This window comes from Notothenia coriiceps, unplaced genomic scaffold, assembly GCF_000735185.1.
Source record: "Notothenia coriiceps isolate Sejong01 unplaced genomic scaffold, NC01 NC01_scaffold00011237, whole genome shotgun sequence".
Taxonomy (NCBI): Eukaryota; Metazoa; Chordata; class Actinopteri; order Perciformes; family Nototheniidae; genus Notothenia; species Notothenia coriiceps.
In genome coordinates, this window is record NW_011343938.1 from 129,107 (window position 1) to 153,033 (window position 23,927).

General features: G+C 38.3%; 1 protein-coding gene across 1 annotated transcript; it reads left to right on the forward strand.

Annotated features, from left to right (window-relative positions):
• The first annotated feature begins 3,799 nt into the window (after positions 1-3,799).
• Positions 3,800-20,342, forward strand: wt1a (WT1 transcription factor a). The gene is made up of 6 exons (XM_010772517.1): positions 3,800-4,424; positions 7,899-8,021; positions 9,279-9,350; positions 9,853-9,955; positions 19,725-19,824; positions 20,331-20,342. Exons 1-6 carry the CDS (start codon positions 3,953-3,955, stop codon positions 20,340-20,342), a joined length of 882 nt encoding a protein of 293 aa, XP_010770819.1. The 5' UTR covers positions 3,800-3,952.
• Positions 20,343-23,927: the final 3,585 nt, after the last annotated feature.

Here is a 23,927-nt window from a genome sequence, read left to right on the forward strand (position 1 = left end):
ACACACACACACACTCTCAAACACACACACACACACACACACACACACACACACACACACACACACACACACACACACACACACACACACACACACACAAAGTATGAGAAAATGATATTGGCGCAAGACCTGAGTGTGGGCAAAGGCCAGAAAACAGTGATGGAATTATTTTCAGTTTGATAACAAACTTTCTCTAAAGCAACAATATGCTCAGTTCTCATGAGTCAAGCACCTAAACTTAAAGGACCTAAAACACCAGGTTTGGTTTTGTTGGTGCAATTATGTTGCACATAAATATATTTTTTACAAGCCGTTGTTTTTTCATGAATACTTTTACACAGAAAGCAAATATGCAATGGAAAGGCGATGTCCTTTACCTTCCAGAACAAGCCCGAGCTTTGCCAGCATTCGCACCGCAAATCAGAGCTCATGTACAAAACCATTGGCATGACAGTTGCCATGCCAATGTAAAAAAGCAATTATTTAAAAAGACATTTACAATAAAAACAATCTTACATGCCCTGTTTTCTAGCATCAAAGAAAAAGAAAAAAAAGGTTGTACTGTAAGCTGTAGTTCATCTACGGCCACTAGCCGATACTCAGGTAACTCAAACTCCGTCTCAGTCAAGTTTCCATTGAAATGTAGTATCACAACTGTATGTCTATCAAATTGGCAGAGGGGAATGCTAAATAAACTGTGTTTTAATCCACTTTTGTTATGCAAAAATTAGAAGGTGGATGCTATAAGAAAAGATGGCGGTGATATTTCTGCCATTAAACCATTGCAGGAGAAGAGGACACAATTAGATAATCAAATAAGCACATTAAATCTTAATCAGGTGTTAATAATGTGGAAAAAAACATGATGGAAGTATGACATTTTGTATGTTTGGTTTACTTATTTGAGAAAGCTTATAGTCTCCCTAAATAGAAGGAAGGTTCAGTGGAAGTTTAGCTTACATGCTTTATGTAGATCATGATTTCAGTCTTTTTTGATATATATAATATGCAATACATTTCCGCCCCAGCTATGGGTCAACTCTCTTGTGCAATAATATTTATTCGTAAAATGTAAAGCAAATGTGTCCATATTTAATAGGTTTTTTATGCTTGACTTAAAATGGTGCATACAAATAGGTGTTTATAGATAGATTATTTAGGGAATTAAAAAGCTTTGTATTGAAGTATGTTTGGGGAGTTAATGGCCTTGATTGACAGGTGGCTAAGCCACTCGCTTAAACTCCAGCCACTCCTCCTTTGCCCACACTTGGATGTCCTGAATGTATGAAGTGACAAAGACATTACCTCATTGTTTTTCTGTCCAGCAGCTGACTCTTCTCAAGTTAAGTAGACACTGCTGTGTCACAGTAACCTTAGCTTAAAAACAAATCTGAATCATGCCTGTCAATTACTCTCAAAACATTTTAAAATGTACACACACTGCAGCAGTCCATCAAACGGGACATTATTAAGTTATAACTTTAAATGTATAACAACATGATGTTGATTATTCAGGGTAATTTTCATCTGATGACGTCCTTCATAATTGTTAGGAATTAGGAATGTGGTGTCTCTTTAAACGTACTTTTAGATTCATGGAAAACAAATGAAGGCATTCTGTTTCATTTTGCTTAGAAAATCCGTTTGAAGAGTGAAGTGCAATATATTGTGTCAGTGAGCTTCTCTGTTGCAGTGTGTGTGAGATGCTTCATCATAGGTGTCCTCCCCCCTCTTTGTCTTTAGGCCAACTTAAATTATGGCTGCAGGGTCACGCGCAGGGACAGGGTTCTGAGCCTCAGACAAGACGGTAAAAATAAAGAGTTACTTACTGAAAGAGAAAGGTTACAATTAAAACGAGCATAAAATACATGTTATAAATCAACAAATAATTAATTATAAAAATGAATAATAAATACATATAGTTATAGTGTTTATTTAGGAAATAAAACATTCAGCATTATTGGCAAAAGTTTCGTTTGGTGCCATGGTGCGTAATTAAAAGAGGATTTAATTGGTAACATATTCAGCAATTGTGCATGCTGCACAGTTTAATGTATGTCTGTACTACAAATCAATTTAGTAGTTGTATTAGTGTTGTTATTATCGGTTAGTTTTAGGGTGAACTGCGGGGTAAAGTCTGTCTGTTTCGACCACTTCAACACTGGGGGTAAAATATGATATTTGCATCAAATGAGCCGTTATCCTCCTTTTAAGCCGGCATCCACCCCGACACACGCACGCACACACACACTCCCACACGAAGAAGAAACGGACTTTTCAACGGGGTTATATGGACATTCATCATCGCAATTGATAATGAAAAATGAACAGAGAATAGAGAGAGAATTAAGGGGAAACCCGACCGACCGTGTCAGGAAGACTCGGAGCTTTATTATTAATACTTTGTTATCGTTTACTTTATATATAAACGTTTGAATAAATCTAGATTATTTTTACTGCGGGGTAGTAAACAAATATTTATTGAATTTTCACCAAATAATGTCTGCTTTACCTTTTACGTCAAAATAGGTCCGAGCCGAGGACTGTAAAGTAGTTTTCAGACCACACTAAATCATGTTTTAAATGAATGACGCACCAGTGTCACTGGGCTTTTGTAAAGACACTTTTATCAGCTTTTGTCTAGATTTTAGAACAAAATATTAAACATGTAAACAACGACTAGACCCGTAGGCCTTGAAGCCTAACCCCAGAAGATGTATCCTCCCGCGGGCCGTTCATCAGCGACCGATAATTAATCTACTCACAACTTAAATTGGACCGCTTTGGTTCTAACAATAACAAATAATACAACCAATAATAATTATGCAAAGTAATTTTACTGGCAGGTTTCAGTATACCGTACAAACCGCAACCATTTCTTTTACATTACGTATTTCATGTCATTTTACCTTACTATTAACAATATTCCTGCGCGGGGCCAGGACTCATTTCTGTATTTTTTTCCAAATCCTGTCTGAAATGTAGGGTTTGAAAAATACTATCGAATCGAAACCTTTGCATTTTTTCGATTAAAAATGTGTTAAATGTATTTTTATTAAACATATGTAGCCTATCTATGACCCCTAAAATGGCTGGGGATAATATCAGCCTCTCAGCAATAACCTAGATATAGCCTATAACTCTAATCATATCAAACAACATAGTTCATGGGATGTTTTTTTCTCAAATAGCTGAGATAAAACAAAATCATAATGATGAGTTTTTCGACATAACCCAAAACACCCTAAAACAATGACACATATAATTTTTTTGTAACACTTTGAATATATTTCCTGCAAAATGTTTGAGTGTGTGTGTGGGGTGCGTGTGTGTACTGTTCAGCATACACTAAGTGAATGAAGAGGGCTCCTGTCCTTCATCACCTCCTGACTCCACCTCCTACCCTCCTCACTCACACACACACACACACACACACACACACACACACACACACACACACACACACACACACACATACACACACACACAGGCTGAGATTGTGGAGGGAAAAGAGGGGTACTCCTCCTCACTCCTCCACTCCTCTCTCTCCATTCACTGAGAAAGCTCTGAGCAGAAGCCTCTCTCCACCTTCAATGGACTCCATCTCTCTGAGCCCAACATTCTTTTTCTGCCGAGGGAAACAGTGAAGACCAACACTGATCATCAAGTTTTTTTCTTCCTCATCCTCCTCGAAAAAAGTTCCTTTGAGTTTGCTGCATCGCCATGAACTTCTGCCGGACTTAAGTTGCTTCCAGAGTGGCGTCGTAAACAACTGATGGGCGAAAACCGAACCAGACTTAAAATAGAATCCTGCAGTGTGAAGAAGATTTCCTAGACTCTCGTGGATTTAGAGGGTGAGGCTGATTTGGGGGAGGCAGACAGGTAGAAATAGGGAGGCAGATCAAATTTAAAAATAGCCTACCTTAGTCCTAGTTTTGCCCCCTGGACCACGATGGGTTCAGACGTGCGTGACCTCACCTCCATGCTGCCCCCCCTCTCGGGGGGCCCCAGCCCCGGCTGCCCGGCCCTGCCTGTCAGCACGGCCCCTCAGTGGGCTCCCGTCCTGGACTTCCACCCAGCAGCCTCCCCGTACTCCTCCCTGGCCGCCCCCCACTCCTCCCTAGGGCCGCACTCCTTCATCAAGCAGGAGCCAAGCTGGGGGGCCACCACCGACCCCCACCTGCACGAGACGGACCCTCACTGCGGCCTCAGCGCCTTCACTGTGCACTTCTCCGGGCAGTTCACGGGCACAGGGGCCTGCAGGTACGGGGCGTTCGGGGCCCCTCCAACGGCACCAGCCCCCCCCAGCCAACCTCCATCTGTGACGGCCCCCCACCACCACCAGCCCCCCAGCAGGATGTTCAGCAACTCCCCCTACCTGACCAACTGCATGGACACACAGCAGGCGGCCCGCAGCCAGACAGGTAGGCAGCAGGTGTGTGTGTGTGTTTTCTGTCTGGGTGTCAGAATCATCATCCATTTTTTCCGAGACGCTTTGAAGGACGCTAATGAAATATGCCAAAAGTTTCCAAGTATCACCTGGACTACATGTTTTTGCATCCTTTAGTTTGTCTCCTTTTATTGAAGCTTTACTTTTTTTGATAACAAAGTTCATTTTTCCTAGAAATCAAATGTAAATTCAGGACATGTCACTGTTTAACTTACTCTCATCAACCATCAGCTGATATTAATCTAAACATGAAATTTCAAAACACCTCAGTCACATATAACCTAAAAGTGTCCGTATTACACCTGCACAAGATATATGAAACATTATTTCACATGGTTTAAACTGGCAGATGTGATGCTTTCACATCCTGGAGGCCTCACTTTTACCTTAAGTTCCCAGTACTGTCACTATCAGAATCAGAATCAGGTTTATTGCCAAGTAGGTTAACACATACAAGTAATTTGCCCTTCTGTATTTGGTGCATACATAAACACAGTCAGACACAGTGTAAGAATCGGCCCATAACATAAAACAAGGATAAAAGCTATTTGAAGTAAACTGTAATAACATATAAATGTTATTAAAGAAAAGATCCTTATTAAACCCTTGAAAAGATAATTGAAAATCTCATTGAAGAACTGGAGAGTATTGCATGCTTGTGTACACACATGGATGCTTCATTTTTGTTTCTTAGAATGTGGTGTACATTTAAGCATCAATAAAAAATAATTATTGTTAGTTTAGTATTCAGAATGAATCCAAAGATATCTGTGCAACTCAAAGCCGTTTGAGTAAATGGGTAATTTAAGACAACAGTCATATTAAAAAAATTATTTTGACCTTAAACAAACTTACATTTAGACTCACCGTGATGTTTCATGAGATAATAACAATTATCTTGGTATTCTCTAATGAATGAATACTTAGTACTTGACATATTCATGATTTATTTAAAAAAAAAAATCATTTGGAGAGGTTATCTGCTTTTTAAATTCATATTTTGGAAATACATTTTTTTAAAAAATTCTTCAAAGTAGATAACAAATATTAGATGTTCACTATCCACCCCGACAAAAACTCTAACTATTAGGCTCCGGACTTTATATCATTCTGTCTACAGCAAGCACGTTGTGCCTCTGTTGAAGCTGCTGTACATACTAACTAACACTCAGGTAATAAAATACTTCATGGAATTACAAATGTTGGATAAATATCTCTTTTCATTTTAACTGTTAGTTTTTAATATAAACCTCAAACATCTTAATACAAATGTGTGCCCAGGTGATGTTTGACAAACGAGATTTTTTTCTCAAATGTTTCTCTCCAGAGTTAAAGGAATTCATACATGATTGTTGAGGCATCGCTGATTTATTATCATTTGTCATTTCATCTATTTGAGTCATGTTTTCCTTACATTTAACAGTTTTTCACATTTGTATACACTAATAATTTAAGTATAAATACATTTTTTGAAAAATACCAATTCCTTTAAATGTTGATTTTATATGTTATTCACTACTGAACAGATACAATTGTTTTAGACATTAAGACATACATTATTTTTGTAGAATAAATGCTTTTATGTATTTCAATGGTTTTCAATAGAACGGGAAAGAGGCTATAAAGTTGAATTCATAAATGTTCCCATAATGTAAGTCATTATAAGGGCCTGGATCACTTTCGTCATAGGCTTTTCCTTTTCTGTTTGAAAAGTAGTTGTATTTTTAGCTACAGAGTAAAAGCCAACTTAATGGGGGATTCATATGATCAACGATACATACTTTATAATAAAATCCTAACTGCTCAGTATCCTGCCGATCTCAGCTAAGCCCGGCTCTTCTCCATGTCCGATAATGAATCTGTTAGTGGTTCCCCACCAGATTAATTAGTAATAACATGCTTATCAAGCAGATCATTTAGGAATAACATTATAATCAAAGCGCTGAGCCGACCTCTCACCTGTTTTATCTGTACCCCCCACCCCCACCCCCCGCTGTGGCTGGACGAGCACAGACAAAAACCAACAGCAGGACGGGGGTCTGATAGCAGTGCAGGGTCACAGAGACTATCACTGTGACCCCCCTCCACAGGAGGGATTTCATTTTTTGATATGGGATCAGGGCATCTACAGTATCATGCAGATATTTAGAAAACGTTTCTTGTTAAGTGAGCCCTGCCGATACGAATAAGAAAAACATTTATGAATCAAAAGAAAATCACGAAACACATTTCTGATATACTTTTATTTTTTGAACATGTTTAATTTGTTTTACAAATAAACTAGCTTTTACAGGTCTGCACTTTGTATCAGTTAATAGTAATAGTAGCAAAGATAACCTAACATGAGTGCTGCTAATTTTTAAAGATAATATATAAATTCTGTAGTCTTCTAATTATTAACGACAGGTAAAGTGTTCAAAACAAGCATTTACCAATATCACAATGTCAGTGAAAAAATAGGACGGAATGCATATTTTATAGTTGTGGTTTCCCAACATTTTTAATTTACAAATATTTGAACTAAATGTATATTCAGATTTAAAAAAATCCCCAAGAATTCTTGGGTTTTCCATTTTAATACAAATTGACCTCATCAATGAAGTCTATGTGTACAGTATATTCAGTGCTGGACTTCAAGGCAACAAAAGTATCCTACTACACACATAAAAACACATACACGGCCACACACAGACACACACGGCCACACACACATGGCCACACAGACACACACGGCCACACACGGTCACACACACACACACACACACACACACACACACACACACACACACACACACACACACACACACACACACACACACACACACACACACACACTCACACTCACACACACACTGAGAGAGGAGTCAGACAGAGGTGAGTGGAAGATAAATGGACATGTTTAATGAGGTTTTTTCCCTCTCCTCTCAACCAATGAAGCACTGAGGAAAGTGAGTGAAAGTGCATCTTTTTATTTAATGAAGCATGTATGAGAGAGTGAGAGATAGTGTTTGAGTGTGTGTGTTTCTGTGTGAGTGTGTGTGTGTGCATGTGGGTGATTTATGGGAGTGTGTTGTGCCCTTTAGGTCAGTCTAAGTCATGAGTCAGGCTGGTCGGGGATATCAGCCACAGCTCTAGTCTCCTTCTGTGTGTGTGTGTTGTTTAATAAAAACATTAAATAACACACTTTTTTTCAACTAAACAAATCTATTTAGAGTATTAATCAGTTGGTGTTTACACTTTTAAAGCAAATTTTACAGTCAAAAACAATCATACAATAAAAAATGTCATTGCAAAATTAGATATACACCAACAGCATCTTGTCCTTGTGGCTGATAATCTAATAAGAAAAGTACAAATGTTTGTATCTGCTCCAAGCAATGTGTGATCTCTGATGGAATGTATTCAACATTAATATGCAGTGACTCTGCTTTTTGTTTCTGTGTCGCAGGTTACAGCGCGGTTGCATTCGATGGAGCCGGTAATTACGGCCACACTCCTACACACCACAGCTCGCAGTTCTCCAACCACTCCTTCAAACACGAAGATGCTCTAACACAGCAAAGCACTATGGGTAAGTGTCAATGGAAGCTGAACTTTTTGTGGGATTCATTTAGGAGAATTTGTTTGAGACACAAAAATAGTTTAAAATATGATGCTGTCCAACACACATGGAAAGTTGAAACCGTATAGAAACCGAAACATTTTTTAGCTTGGGCTCTATGTTGGTTGTCAGTTAATAGGAGTTAAATGTAACATTATGTTGCTAGGAGCCTGGTAATACTGTATAAAACATCAATGTAATGAATTCATTGCAGTTGAATACATTTTAATGTGTGGTTTAAATGTAGTTTAACCACCGGGGGTTCGCGTGAATCCCACTTGAATTGTGTAATTGTATAATGGTTAATGCTACACTGCTAAGCTATTTGCCTTTTTACAGGCACCTGCCTCATTTAGTAATATAGTAGTATTTTTTAGTTGCAATTTTAACAAAATGTACTGTATCTACACATTTCTATAGCATCATCCTTTTTGAAAACAAATGTGAAAAATCATGTCCAGGCACATTTCAAACACAATGTAGCTACATTTTGTAAGGCCCTATGCATACTATGTCCAATTATAAATTGCATTACCTCCTCAACCCAACTGACATTAACGTAGGCTAAAACAAATTACATTACATTTAGCAACTGTCTTACAAATGTATGCTGACTGTACCCTGTTCTAACTTGTTCTAAATTGTGTAAGAAGTGCCTGTGAGGGAAAAATACTACCATCTAAAATTACTTCATTACGAGTCAAACTCCATCATTCAAAATGTTACCTTAGTTGAAGAACACAAGTATTATCAGCTAAATGTACTTGTTATGCAGAATTGCTCTTTTTCCCAGTATTATTTTAGTATTAACTATTATATTATAATTTGTAAAATGCTAGGTAGTAGTTCAATTATGCATCATATTATATCATGTGTTTTGTATATGTAAAAACTAACTAATAAGTATGAGTGTCAACTAAATGTAATGGAGTAAAAATGGTATTTACCTCCGAAATAGAGGGGAGTAGAAGTATAAAGTATCATAACATGGTACATATGTATTTAAGTACAATACCTGAGTAAATGTACCTAGTTACATTTCACTACTGATTATCCCTCTCATTCTGGATCACATTTTAGAATAACCTGACTATTCATTCTTATCTTTCAAAAGTCAATTTCCTAAATATAAATACAATGCATCAGAGTCTCTTTCAATAAGAGCAATAGTAGACTATGTGTGTAAGTCTATGTGTATATTAAAGCACAGCTGCGTTTGTACGGCAGCTCCATGGCCCTCACCTAGGGAGTGTCTTGTCCCTTATCCTGACGTCTCGGCAGTGACCTCGTCTGTCGGAGGTATAAATCAGCCACATCCTGACTCACAAACTCCCTCTTCTCCTCTTCTCATCTTCTCATCCACTCTTTCATCCACCCATATTTAATCCCTTCTTCAAAACGTTATTTAGTAAATATTGAAATGTGTTGGTTTAACGAAGCCGTCACGGTAAATTCTGATGTTTTGTTTGGGCAAAGATAAGTGGGAGAATCTAAGCTGAGAGGGATTTTAGAATGTAGAGAATTGTCGAGGGAGCCATTTACTCTGATGCAGGGGAATCTCAGAGAGAAACGTAAAGTGCAGTGGCTTTAATTGTAAACAAAAAAAACTCCTGAAAAGTGGAGAAAAACAGGAGAGGGCAAGAAGGGGCAGAGTTTAAAAGGAAGTTTCTTCTCTGAGTGAATCACTGAGGAGTTTTTGTTTCATCTTTGTTTTGTATGGGTAATAATACAATGTGTGTGTGTGTGTGTGTGTGTGTGTGTGTGTGTGTGTGTGTGTGTGTGTGTGTGTGTGTGTCCACAGCTGAGCAGCAGTATCCTGTTCCTCCTCCTGTGTATGGATGCCACACACCTTCAGACAGCTGTACAGGCAGCCAGGCTCTGCTGTTGAGGAACCCATACAACAGGTAAAACACATGCATGTTCTTATTTTTAGGGTGTTGTGGGGGTACCTGACTCGAACATCCATTTTGGGGACCACCATTTCTAAAGGTTGTACAACACTGACACAAATTGGCTAGTATCCTTGAGTGAACGTATACAGAAACTCCACCTTTAATTATCATTCAGACACAGTAGAGCTCACTGATTGGATTAGGAACAAACTCCTTGTACCTGCACAGCCAATATCTATTTTTGTAATAGACAAAGCGTAACAAATAAGGGGTTTCAGAAACCATTGTTGTTTGTCCCAAGCAGTAAGTAAGTGAAAGGTAGCAGGATGCAGTGTTGAACAGGGAGTCCACCTTCAGCAGGTCTCTCTGCCTTATATCCACTTCCTCTCTTTTTCTGCCAACTCCGCCATAAGAAGAGGAGATCAAAAAATCCTAACTTGGGTTGTTGTTTATGTACAGACAAGTCGTTTTCTATTACGCAGATACCTACAAAAGTCAAGGTGCCACTGAAGGAAGTAAACTATCAATATCAGGAAGCTCTGTAGAAAAGTGGGTTGATTTATTAGGACATTTTCTGCTCGCCATTGACTGAACTATACAGGCCAATCCTGCATAGCTCATAAGCTATGCAAGAATTTTCTAATCAGGTCTCTACTTTTCAAAACGAAAGAAAAAAGGCTTAGGGTTAATACAATTCTTCAGTTGAGTCCCATCAAGCAGTTGTCCAAAAACAGTCTGTGATTCGCTGCAGAAAATGACAAAATGAAGCGCTACCTTTCAGAAATATATCCTCTCAACACACTGCTGTCTTCTGACAGAAACATATATTTTTTTATTTAAAGTATCCTATCAAAAATGCCCTGAGGTTTTTCGAATGAAATGTCTTTTTCTCTGGATTTCTACTCATTTTGTGCGGTATCAACAGACTGTAGCAACTCTTTTGCCTCACATACTAAATATTAATCCACATACTAGATATGTATTCACATATAACCCCAACATACAGTGGGGCAAAAAAGTATTTAGTCAGCCACCAATTGTGCAAGTTCTCCCACTTAAAAAGATGAGAGAGGCCTGTAATTTTCATCCTAGGTATACCTAAACTATGAGAGACAAAATGAGAAAAAAAAATCTAGAAAATCACATTGTCTGATTTTTAAAGAATTTATTTGCAAATTATGGTGGAAAATAAGTATTTGGTCAATAACAAAAGTTCATCTCAATACTTTGTTATATACCCTTTGTTGGAAATGACAGAGATCAAACGTTTTCTGTAAGTCTTCACAAGGTTTTCACACACTGTTGCTGGTATTTTGGCCCATTCCTCCATGCAGATCTCCTCTAGAGCAGTGATGTTTTGGGGCTGTCGCTGGGCAACACGGAATTTGAACTCTCTCCAAAGATTTTCTATGGGGTTGAGATCTGGAGACTGGCTAGGCCACTCCAGGACCTTGAAATGCTTCTTCCGAAGCCACTCCTTCATTGCCCGGGCGGTGTGTTTGGGATCATTGTCATACTGAAAGACCCAGCCACGTTTCATCTTCAATGCCCTTGCTGATGGAAGCAGGTTGTCACTCAAAATCTCACGATACATGGCCCCATTCATTCTTTCCTTTACACGGATCAGTCGTCCTGGTCCCTTTGCAGAAAAACAGCCCCAAAGCATGATGTTTCCACCCCCATGTTTCACAGTAGGTATGGTGTTCTTTGGATGCAACTCAGCATTCTTTCTCCTCCAAACACGTCTAGTTGAGTTTCTCCCAATCCTCTTCTGGATCATCTAAATGCTCTCTAGCAAACTTCCGCTTCTGGATCATCTAAATGCTCTCTAGCAGGGAACTTCAGACGGGCCTGGACATGTACTGGCTAAGCAGGGGGACAAGTCTGGCACTGCAGGATTTGAGTCCCTGGCGGCGTAGTGTGTTACTGATGGTAGCCTTTGTTACTTTGGTCCCAGCTCTCTGCAGGTCATTGACTAGGTCCCCCCGTGTGGTTCTGGGATTTTTGCTCACCGTTCTTGTGATCATTTTGACCCCACGGGGGGAGATCTGGCGTGGAAGCCCAGATCGAGGGAGATTATCAGTGGTCTTGTATGTCTTCCATTTTCTAATAATTGCTCCCACAGTTGATTTCTTCACACCAAGCTGCTTACCTATTGCAGATTCAGTCTTCCCAGCCTGGTGCAGGTCTACAATTTCGTTTCTGGTGTCCTTTGACAGCTCTTTGGTCTTGGCCATAGTGGAGTGTGACTGTTTGAGGTTGTGGACAGGTGTCTTTTATACTGATAACGAGTTCAAACAGGTGCCATTAATAAAGTTAACAAGTGGAGGACAGAGGAAGCTCTTAAAGAAGAAGTTACAGGTCTGTGAGAGCCAGAAATCTTGTTTGTTTGTAGGTGACCAAATACTTATTTTCCACCATAATTTGCAAATAAATTCTTTAAAAATCAGACAATGCGATTTTCTCTTCTCATTTTGTCTCTCATAGTTGAGGTATACCTAGGATGAAAATTACAGGCCTTTCTCATCTTTTTAAGTGGGAGAACTTGCACAATTGGTGGCTGACTAAATACTTTTTGCCCCACTGTACACCTTAGGAGGAAATTAAGCTCAAACCAGGAAACGTGGATGAATCGAGAAACATACCTCAGTTGAGCAGTCNGATTCAGTCTTCCCAGCCTGGTGCAGGTCTACAATTTCGTTTCTGGTGTCCTTTGACAGCTCTTTGGTCTTGGCCATAGTGGAGTGTGACTGTTTGAGGTTGTGGACAGGTGTCTTTTATACTGATAACGAGTTCAAACAGGTGCCATTAATAAAGTTAACAAGTGGAGGACAGAGGAGGCTCTTAAAGAAGAAGTTACAGGTCTGTGAGAGCCAGAAATCTTGTTTGTTTGTAGGTCACCAAATACTTATTTTCCACCATAATTTGCAAATAAATTCTTTAAAAATCAGACAATGTGATTTTCTGGATTTTTTTTCTCATTTTGTCTCTCATAATTGAGGTATACCTAGGATGAAAATTACAGGCCTCTCTCATCTTTTTAAGTGGGAGAACAATTTGCACAATTGGTGGCTGACTAAATACTTTTTTGCCCCAGTGTATGTCCTCCTACTCCTGCCGTATCAAAAGTTTAAACTGTTGCTTTCGGCCAACTCACCTCCACACCCTGCCTAAGCCTTCAATCCCTGCTTCTCCCACACACCAGAACCAAAAGCACATTTAAAAACAAAAAATAACGTATTGTCCATTTGGCATTAACTGCCTTATATATATTAATAGGAGAACAAGGACAAGGAGGCATGCACAAATATTTTTGCTATAATAACTTTCTTATGGTCAACCAGCTTGTTCATGTACATGAAATGGTCACCATGCAAACGGTTTTGACTACAACTTTACCGGGAGAATATGAAAATACATCTCCATGATTGCTACATCATGCCCTTCAGAATATTTATAAATCATAAACAGGTTTTAATACGTATGTTTCCACCAAACTAAACATTTGAAGGAGGTATGTTTCCCCACCGTTTGCTTTTTATTATGCTTTACAAATGAAACATTCTTCACAAGCTACTAACATTCTGTTCTCCAACGAAGGCAGAACAGAAGGAATCCCATGGAAAATGTGTATGTGAGAGAGAGAGAGATAGATAGAGTGAGAGAAAGAAAGAAAAAGTGATAGAGATGAGGTGGACATACTTCAGACGGTCCCGAAAGTCTGAGGGTATTCTTTGTCATAAACATAACTGATTTCTCGTCAACACACACACACACACACACACACACACACACACACACACACACACACACACACGGCTGGGAAGACTCACATGAGTAGAGGCAGTTGTCTAATCTTGCCGCCTGGTACCACCAGGACTGTATTTACTCTGCAGGACGTCAGCTTGGCCGCTGTAACAACATGAAATGAAAGCATACTGAGGCCTTATTAATACACACACACACACACACACACACACACACACACACACACACACACACACACACACACACACACACACATACATATTTCGATACATTTAATACTGTGTTACCATATAAACTGAAAAAGTTTCCATTGAAACCAGTTAGTACGATAGAAACAGTTTCATATAAGAAATAATGAGAGGATAATCCAGAATAGTGGGGACTTTGTTTGGGATAGAGATATATAGCTTTTGTGGTTTTAAATTATATTTTTACCTATACTTTAGTTTAGGCATTGCTGTCAGGATGCCAAGATCTCCGTGTTGTATGGTTATTTTGGTCCAGAGTGAAATATTTGAACAGTTACTAGAACGGTTGCTGTAAGACCTTCTGTATATATTCATGGTTCCCTGAGAAGTAATCCTAATGACTTTGAGGGGTTTTATTTATTGCCATTAAGAAATTGACAAATGTTGGTTTTCGTGAAATTACTTGACAACTGTTAGATTAATCACAATGAAAAATTGTTGAGACATTCATGTAGCCCACAGGATTCTCAAAATGTCAATTTGTCCAATAAAACGTTATGAAAAGTTTTGCAAAGGCTCCCTTTACTAAAAGCAATGGGGATTTGACCATTAGATTTTGGAAAATTGCAGAAAATAAGATCTTTGGCAAACACGCTTTTATGATATTTACACATTTTGTTCAGCAGGATAATCTCCGCATATTAACACCCCTTTTATGATTTTGAAGTGTGAATGCAACTGCCAGAAGTAAAAAGCTATAAATAAACTACGTCATGGTCATCACGTGCCTGCTGCTCGTGTTTCTAGATGAAGTTAAGGGTGAAATCGTAAACATCTTATCTGCTTAACATCCGCATGTTAGCATTATCTTTATGATGATTTTAGCAAATTATATTACATTGACCACCATTGTATTGGTGTAAGGCATCGATTTAAAATGTTTGGATCTATTTTATTTGTTTTAATTGGTGGTGTCTCTTTACTGCATTTCTAACATGCTGATATGTTTTTCCTTGGATATTCAGTGGTTTTGTTTCCATAGTTGCTTCTCTTTCGGTTCATCCTTTGCACCTATCACTACTTATGGTAAATGGTCAGGCTTTTTTTTAACCAAATGTAGGATTCCTGCTGCAAGCTTCCTGTGAATCAGGGGGATTCCCAGGGGAACCGCCTGTGAAACACATTGGTTGTTGAGGACAGAGAGCATTCATTGAATATATGTATGTTCAATCAGTAATGTGTTCCATCACATCAGCAACAGACAAGAAAATCTGACACATATTTATTTGAAAATGTCATGAATCATTACTTTTAACTCTGGTGCTCAGCCTCCATTCCAACAATACTTCAGCAGGAATCTCCTCTGTGCTCTTCTGGCTGCTTGCCCCTGCTGTACTGTGGAATAATAGCAGTGTAATGAGCAGGGTACCAGGCACCACATCTACCCAGCCAGACTGCTGCGGGCCGGCAGGTGCTGTGATGAAGGGGCTGTGGCGTTAGGGGTGCTATACATCTGATCTGTGTGTGTGTGTGTGTGTGTGTGTGTGTGTGTGTGTGTGTGTGTGTGTGTGTGTGTGTGTGTGTGTGTGTGTGTGTGTGTGTGTGTGTGTGTGTGTGTGTGTGTGTGTGTGTGTTTGTGGCAGTGTATTTAATCATGGCAGGTCTAAAAAATGATTGTGGAGTCTGCTGTGTTTAATGAAACGTGGCAGTTATGGGAGAATGTAGCTTTCTTTGTGTCTATCTTAGGCACAGTTTGTTTGTGTGTGTGGGGGGCTGTGTGTGTGCTTGTTTGGCATTTTTCATTAGAATTCTTCCTTTGAAGAAAACAAAAAAGCAACCGCCACAAAGGGATACACATGCTTTATGAGCTTTTAAATATTCAGCAAAGTTCATATTAAATAAGACGGTGGGAAACATAAAGACTGGGTTAGAATTAAAGTAAATCTACTGGCTGATTGTTTTTGACAGAGCATCAATAGCAGTAGTTAGTCAGTACTTGAGGTAATTTTTCATATATGAAGACATAGTTTTTGGTGCATGTGGATAACCTGGTGTGTGGACAATATCATTGTAAACAGCCCTGGCTTGTTCAGCAGAACAGTGTTTTTTTTTGGAATAAATAAATAAAACAATGAAAAAAGCATTTTTTTAGTGTCAATTCAAGCGACATCCATCAAACTATGGACTATTAAAAAGTAAATGTCCCATTCCCTTGGGACAGAAGGTACATCATTTCTTTAAAAAAGAAATGGAATCCCTACTTAGGTAAGAAAAAAGTTTGCCATTATAGAGATACCATAGCATGGACCAAAGTATTGGATGTATTGACGGACAGACCTGCAGCCCGGCAACACTATTTGGCCTAAATTGAATTGTTATTGTTATACAACTACATTTTGTAAGTATAAAATAATTTAGGACCAGTTATCACTGCAGTATCAGCCTCTCCTTTTCACACAGGGTTAATAACATTCCGTATAGTGCACTGTACTTCATGTCATAGTGACCTGTAGAGCTGCTGAACGCTGGTCAGCATCTGTGTCGGCTCACAAATACCTTCTACTCCGAGCCAACATGCCTTCATCATCACTTAACACATGAATGTGTGTGTGTGTGTGTGTGTGTGTGTGTGTGTGTGTGTGTGTGTGTGTGTGTGTGTGTGTGTGTGTGTGTGTGTGTGTGTGTGTGTGTGTGTGTGTGTGTGTGTGTGTGTGTGTGTGTGTGTGTGTGTGTGTTCCAAGTGTTGTGGTTAGTGAGGCTCATTAAATGGGGTATCAGAGCGTTTTGGGGCCTTACTATTATTTTGGTGAAATTGCCTCAGAGGTTTTATGGGTCTCTACCAAATGGTGGGTCAGGGGTTCAATCCCCAGCCCCTGCAGTTGACATGTCAAAGTGCCCTTTGGGTAGATACTTATCACCAGAAATTGCTCCCAAAGGTATCTCTAAATGACATGTAAGGTAATTTTGAGTGACAGGAGAGAAGAATTTGAGTTTTCAAGTTTTCTGACTAACAGCTGATAAGAAATGTTTCAGTGGCCTTGGTCATCTTGGACTATCATGCTGTTTGGTTCTCTGTGGCCCTTTGTACTCACTCTGGGGAGCAGGAGGAGGGAGGGGAGGTGTGAGGGAGTAAGGATGGGGAGGAAGAGAAAGAGGAGGGATTCAGTAACACAGGGAGATAAAGAGCGACGAGGCGAGGTGCAGGAGAGGAGGAAAAGGAAGTGTAGGGGAGTACAGCTTAAAGAGGAAGAGCAGATAGGCCCGTTCCCAATGTTCACGCTCTGCACAGAACCACACAGCACCTGCTGAATAGATGCTAGATTCCCTGTTTAAATTCTTGGAAGCATTGTTGTAATGGTGTTGCCATTGGTGCTGGGGCACATTCACATTCATTTACGAAACATTTATTTAATCAATAAGGCCTTTAGCGAATACTTCACCCATAAAATGATCGTTTGTTTATCTTTCAATCAGCCTGTTTTATTTTCGATGCAAGATAAAACCGTGATATTCTAGCATGCCTCCACTTTAAACAGGGAATCCAAAAATTAGAAAAGTTTTGAGGAATTTAAATAAATGGTTAATCGTTTAAGAAAAACTACGTAAAAACGATCTATTTCCTTCCACATAAACTGTATCATGAGTTGCACAGGCTACTTCTTGTTTGATTGTTTTAAATAGTAAGGTTTTAGTGAAAACTAAAAGTAGTAAGAATATTTGATAAATGGGACTTGGAATATTCTGCAGGAGTTTGAGATTTTGTAAAATAATCTTTTGATATAGTTTTGCTATTGATGACGGCCCCATTTACTTCAAAGGATCAATAATTTACTCCCATTGTGGTTTCTTCGTTCACTGACACATGCGATAGAAACAACCTTTTCTTCTTGAATTCAAGGTAAACCTGGGCGAGTTTTTTTATATAAATGGTCATTTTCAGGGCAAAGTATTCCTTTAATCATAGTGATGGAGCTAAAGATGTATTGGTAGAAGAACCATGATCCCTGACTAAGGTGTCCCAGCTAAAATACCAAGATATGTATGGATAACATAAGTAAAGGAGCGTTCAGTTTGATTAACACCGTGTATATCACTGACGTAGTCGTCCTGTCTCTCCTCCTGTATGTGGAAACAAAGAGCACCTTATGACGCCCGGCCGTGTACCGCACATTCCCTCTGCAGCAGCACAGGATGCAAACTCCCATCCTCCTCGTTTGGTTAGACAGACTGAAATATAACACATTTCATATTTAGACAAGAGCTTTCTGTTTCTCTGTGTGTTATCATAAGAAGATAGGCAACACTGGCAGCTGCGTCACACAGAGCAGGCTTTGTTCTGCCCGATACAGTATGTCAAAGTTTGTTTTTCTCACTAGCCTCCACAGTGAAAAATAAACCAAAGAAGGAAAGTAAATGAGGCCAGCACTTAACAACATACATGTTACTGTAGTACCTAAATATGTAAAGAGATATCGATATGATCAATCATCTAATCATGAAGAAACCCATCTATTTTTTAAGTTAGATTGCTAATTGTTTAAGATTTTCAGTTTGATATCATTGTAACTTAAATGTCTTTGGACTATTGGTAAGAAAATTAAGCAATTCTAAGACTTTCTATTGTTTTGGTGATTCATTGATTATGAAAAAATATTATCAACAGTTATGAAAAAGACTTGTGACAAATGTAGGAAATGTAGGCCTATTAGATTACAGTACATTTATGTATGGTAAAGGTAACATTACACATGGCTGATGTTGATCAATAGGAAGAAGTTCACTTCTAGGGTAACCTCCTCTGCTAGCTTGCGCCGCTAAATACAGCTGTTATCTGATTGGTTGTACGTCGAAAGGTCACTTACTAGCAGTTACTAGTTCAAATTTGAAATAATAGGAACTTTGGGCAATTTGGAGTCGGCAGCACCGCTCTCTTGATAGAAACGGAACGACAGCGCAGAGCCGCCTTACTGCGTATCATGTAAATGCAGCTTCAGGCTATGCTAGTATGCTAACAACCTTGAAGTACAGTATATTGACAATCCTAACTTGTTTAGCCCATATCGCGTTTACCATGTTCACCAAGTTAGTTAAGGGTGTTAGCATGTTAACATTTGCATAATATTACGACAAAAGTACAGTTTAGTTTAATAGGAATGTTTTGTTGCGTGTTATTTGTAATGGAATGGACAGTTAAACAAATTACAAAATAAAACATGATAAACGGTTAAAGCATTTTAATTAATGCCAAGGGGAAAATCATCTTGTGGAATCATTTTCATGCCAAATATTGAAGACAGTATTTCTCAACTCTTGAAAAAAAAAAAAAACACAACTTAGAAAATACTGCACAGCACCAAGATAACCAGGCATCTACATTCATCCAGATAGTTACATTATTTTATGAAGTAATGCACGCACACATACACACACACACACACACACACACACACACACACACACACACACACACACACACACACACACACACACACACACACACACACACACAGAGGCTTCAGCTGGTTCTCCCTAACTATTGGTCTGTGTTTTGCATTATTGGCTGTGTGACAAGGTGAACTTGTTTGAATAATGATATCTTCACGATACAGTAAAACAGCAATTCATTCTCTATATGTCTGTCAGTGTGTTGAATTGTATGGATTAATGGCATTGAATCATGTTGTTGCATTTTGTTATACATATGTTACGTCTCATAACCTGCTAGTTTGGCTGCAAAACAATGTAAGAGTTGTGTCAATGTTCTAATGTTTAAGTAAAGGAACTGTTGTTTAACTTTATTTATTTCTAATTTCCCTTTCTTGCAGCCATGCAGCAGGCTATGACAGTGAACCCAACACCCCCATGTTGTACAGCTGCAGCACACAGTACCGCATACACACCCATGGAGTGTTCAGGGGCTTACAGGTAGGACTCATACATCACTTCTACTGTACGTGTTGCTTTTTTTCTTCTTTACCAGAGTTGGGATGTAACCAAGTACATTTACCCAAGTACTTTACTTGAGTACAATTCGGAGCTACTTGTACTTTACTTGAGTATTTCAATTCAATGCTACTTTATACTTCTATTCCACTACATTTAAAAGGGAAAACATGTAATTGTACTCCACTCCATTTGTTAAGTCACAAGATTACATATAAATATAATGATATACACACATAAAGTATATTTTTCTGGACTTTGATTACTTTTACCTTTTATACTTTAAGTACATTTAGCTGATAATACTTTTTTACTTTGACTTAAGTAAGATTTGAAATAGAGGACTTGACAATAATGTATTGGTACTTTTATTCGAGTAAAGCATCTAGATACTTCTTCCACCTCTGCTCTAATATCGAATGGTCATTATACTGTAAGGCCACAAGGACTTTTTATTTTCAGATTGTTCTCTTAATAATTCCACAAAGGTTCCCTTGTAGAGATACCTAACAAAGACTTGAGGAAAAATGCATCGATGACAGAAAAAAGAACATATTTTTGGAAGACGTAGATGAGTGGTGGAGAACCTGATGCAATGACCAGGCCATGTGAAGAGGAAATACTCTATGTAGCAGAGATTTACAAATACCTGCACACACACAAACACGTTGCATACACACATGCAGGTTTTTTTTGTAAGTCAGCTCAAGAGGCCAAGAGCAATCTTTTTCCACAAATCCATTAGCAGTGGAGAAACAGACACACATGGAGGTACACTGGGTAAAGATTCCGTTTCCATTTGAGGATCAGCATGTTAATAAATCATTAGATCTTAATTATTGTCTGTCAGCAGCTGCAGGGAGCAGAGATTCTCCAGACCTGCTCTCTGTCCACAGCAGGGCTTTCTGAGAACTTTCTTTCTTTCCTTTAGGTCCCTGTTTCATCATTCACCCTGCCCCTTTTCTTACTTTCCTCCTTTTTTTCTTATGGTAATACTCACACAATATCTGGCTCAGTGCAAAAGAATAAACAATTCTGATTATTATGCCTTTAAAGTAGTTTAAGAGTTGGTAATAAACAAGATCAAATATTAAGTTAGAAAGTGATGCTTTTCTACTAATTAAACCTAAAGGGATTCAAATATTTCTCAATAACTGTCAAAGGGAAAACAGATAACAGCAATGGAATTGCATTTTTCATTAATATTGATTTATGACTGAATAAGAGCTAATACTACCATTTTGATGTTGGGAGTTACTTAAAACTCCAAAGTGTTGAATAATAAACAAATAAATACATCTGAAATAGAAAATCTGATCGATACATTTTGTAAAATATATATATAGCCTACATATATATAGGACTATGTATATATGCAACCCAGTCTCATGGCATTTCGTGTTCACCAACACGATTTTCCCCTTTTTTCCGTGTTGCACAGCACGATTTTAAAAGCAATGTATTTCTACTGGTAATGTGTTTCGTGCCTGCAGCACGTCTTTTTCTCCGGTCGGGTCATGGGAGACCGGAAGCTGTTTGGTTCATAAAAACATGTTCTTACTCAATATCAAGCCACAATTATTGCTTTTATTTTAAATCGTATAATTTCTGACTTTTGTTGCCGTCTGTGAGGAAAAGAAATGGGGCTCAGAGCCTCAGAATACTGAAATCTGTATTTTTTTAATATTTTTTTCCTTCTAATTTGTTCACACTGTTATTTACTCACCAATAACACACAATTATCCTTGCTTTCATTTATTGGCTTAATTCTAGAATCTCGGGCTTTTTTGGCGTCCGTCAGGAACTGAATTTCAAAATAAAAATAACCGGAAACAGACGTAGGCCTCTAGGAGTTTAGGATGGCCGAAGACACTACACTACCCATAATCCCCAGCTATCGTTTAGGACTACAGTCCCCGTGATTAATCTTCAAGCTCTGGGATTGGATGTTGGAGTGGCAGTGCGCCAAGGTTACACCGAGCGTCAAAAAGCTGTTTGAAATTGAACGAAACCACGCCAGACAATCCAAAACTGGAATCGAACGCCCCCCCCCCCAGAACTACTCATGCTGGCTACTGTGTTTCGCAAAATGTTGTATCGGACGTCTCTACTGAACGTTTTCGTTTTTCCCATAATTAGAATTGCCAGTATTAAACACATTGGTGTTATCAAATGTAAAACATATACTTAATAAATGGGTGAAAATCGCTTGTGTCCATAATGCGCAGTATTAATATATACCCACATGACAGCTCATTGTTACTTTGTAATTCTACTCCACTACAATTCAGAGGTTAACCTGGTATTTTTACTCCACTACACTTATTTGAGTTACTTTGCAGATTCTGATTAATGATGTGAAATATAAACAACCCTTAAATCAGACTTTAGTTACACCTGAGTCAAATTCAGGGAAAGTGCCAACAATCAGGAGAGATATTTGATAGTTGGTGCTTGAGAAGACTAAACATTTATCTGCAGATCTTTATAAAGTATATTAATTACTCGTTATTCTCTTACTAATAGTTAATTAAAAACTGTATATAATTGCTATTTTGCACATCCCTTTCAAGATTTTCTAAGGTTTATTGACATATCATATACACAACTCAACTACAGTGTATGCTACAGTGCATTACAAGACATCTATCAATATGTGTGTGTCTACAGAAGGTCCAGTTGTGATAGACACGGTTCGCCACTGGTCTCTATCTATCCGCAGCCAGAGAAGAAACGAGTGCTCAGGGACCGTCTGCAAAGTGCAACTCCGAAAAAAGAGAATACAATAATATGCAATCACAATTATACAGCTTATTACTACCAAACTCACTACACACATCAATAGTCTCTTGTGTGTCATACTACAGCAAGGAGTTTGGAAGAATATGCTTTTGAATAATTTTGGAGAATATTATAATGTAAAATCTTCAATAAATGTGGCATCATCTTAAATAACTTACTATACAGTATATTTCTACCAAAGTCACTTTTTGCATTGTTGTTGTTAGCATCTGGGTAGCTAGCTGCGCTAACAGATATTAAAAGCTGTTTCTAAAACAAGGAAAGGGAGAGCTCTGTCCTGTCAGACTGAGAGAGATAACTACAGCTCAGTGAGGTAAGGGAGTGTTTAGATAGTTAACTTTAGTCTAGTTATCTCAAGTGGGTCTCAAACGTTTTGGTCACCATTTATGAGAATAAATGAAAAACTGTTATGACAGTAAAACAAGAATACAGTTTAAAAGGTGAGTGATTTGGAAAATATCCAAAAAGAAAATCTGTTTACAGTTCTGTTTCTTTATGGATGTTTAGAGATGTATCTATAAATACATTTTTGCTCTCAAAGTGCACCAGATTGATGCATTTAATGTTTTCCGGGGACAGTCCCCGTTTGTATTGGCCTGTCCCCGGTTGAAACTGTCCCCGGAAATGTCCCCGTTCTTTTTTTAAATATACGTTAAAAACACATAGCAAGGTGAAATAAAACTTTTCATGTCAGGAAACACTGGGTAAACAGGCTGTGGTCAAGTCACCTTGCTATGTGTTTTTAACGTATATTTAAAAAAAGAACGGGGACATNATTCACAACATTAAATATAATCTTTACTAGATAAAATTAATAAAAAAATTACAAAGAAAAAAAATTACCTCTTAAAATTATTGACCTAAATTTCGAGAAACACTAAGTACCAGTAGACACCAAATAACCAACTGACGCACAACCACACACATAGTAGGAACTGTCCCCAAAACGGACCTAGACGAATAACAGTGTTTAGATTACGTTTGTGATTGGTTGTACAGATAATAAGAATGTTTTGGTCAGGTTATCATGTACATATAAAGTGAAATAAATTTAGGGAAATTGTGAGGACTTTGCGTTCAGTGACATCAAGAGACACCTTAAATAATTTTTACACGTAAAAGATCCTGAAAAAGTCGATCACGTCGTGAAAATCACTCGTATTTACGTAACTGGTGTCAGTGACAGTCTACTTGAAAAGTTCCAACGTCACGGTTTTATACATCCTTTTATTTTTATTTTCAAAATTTAGACCGCGGTACTACTACTACACCTTTGTTAGAAC

Coding starts and splice junctions, on each gene's coding strand:
- wt1a (XM_010772517.1), top strand. CDS start 3,953: ATGGGTTCAGACGTGCGTGACCTCACCTCCATGCTGCCCCCCCTCTCG. Junction 4,425..7,898: donor GGCGGCCCGCAGCCAGACAG/GTAGGCAGCAGG, acceptor TCTGTGTCGCAG/GTTACAGCGCGGTTGCATTC. Junction 9,351..9,852: donor AGTGACCTCGTCTGTCGGAG/GTATAAATCAGC, acceptor GTGTGTCCACAG/CTGAGCAGCAGTATCCTGTT.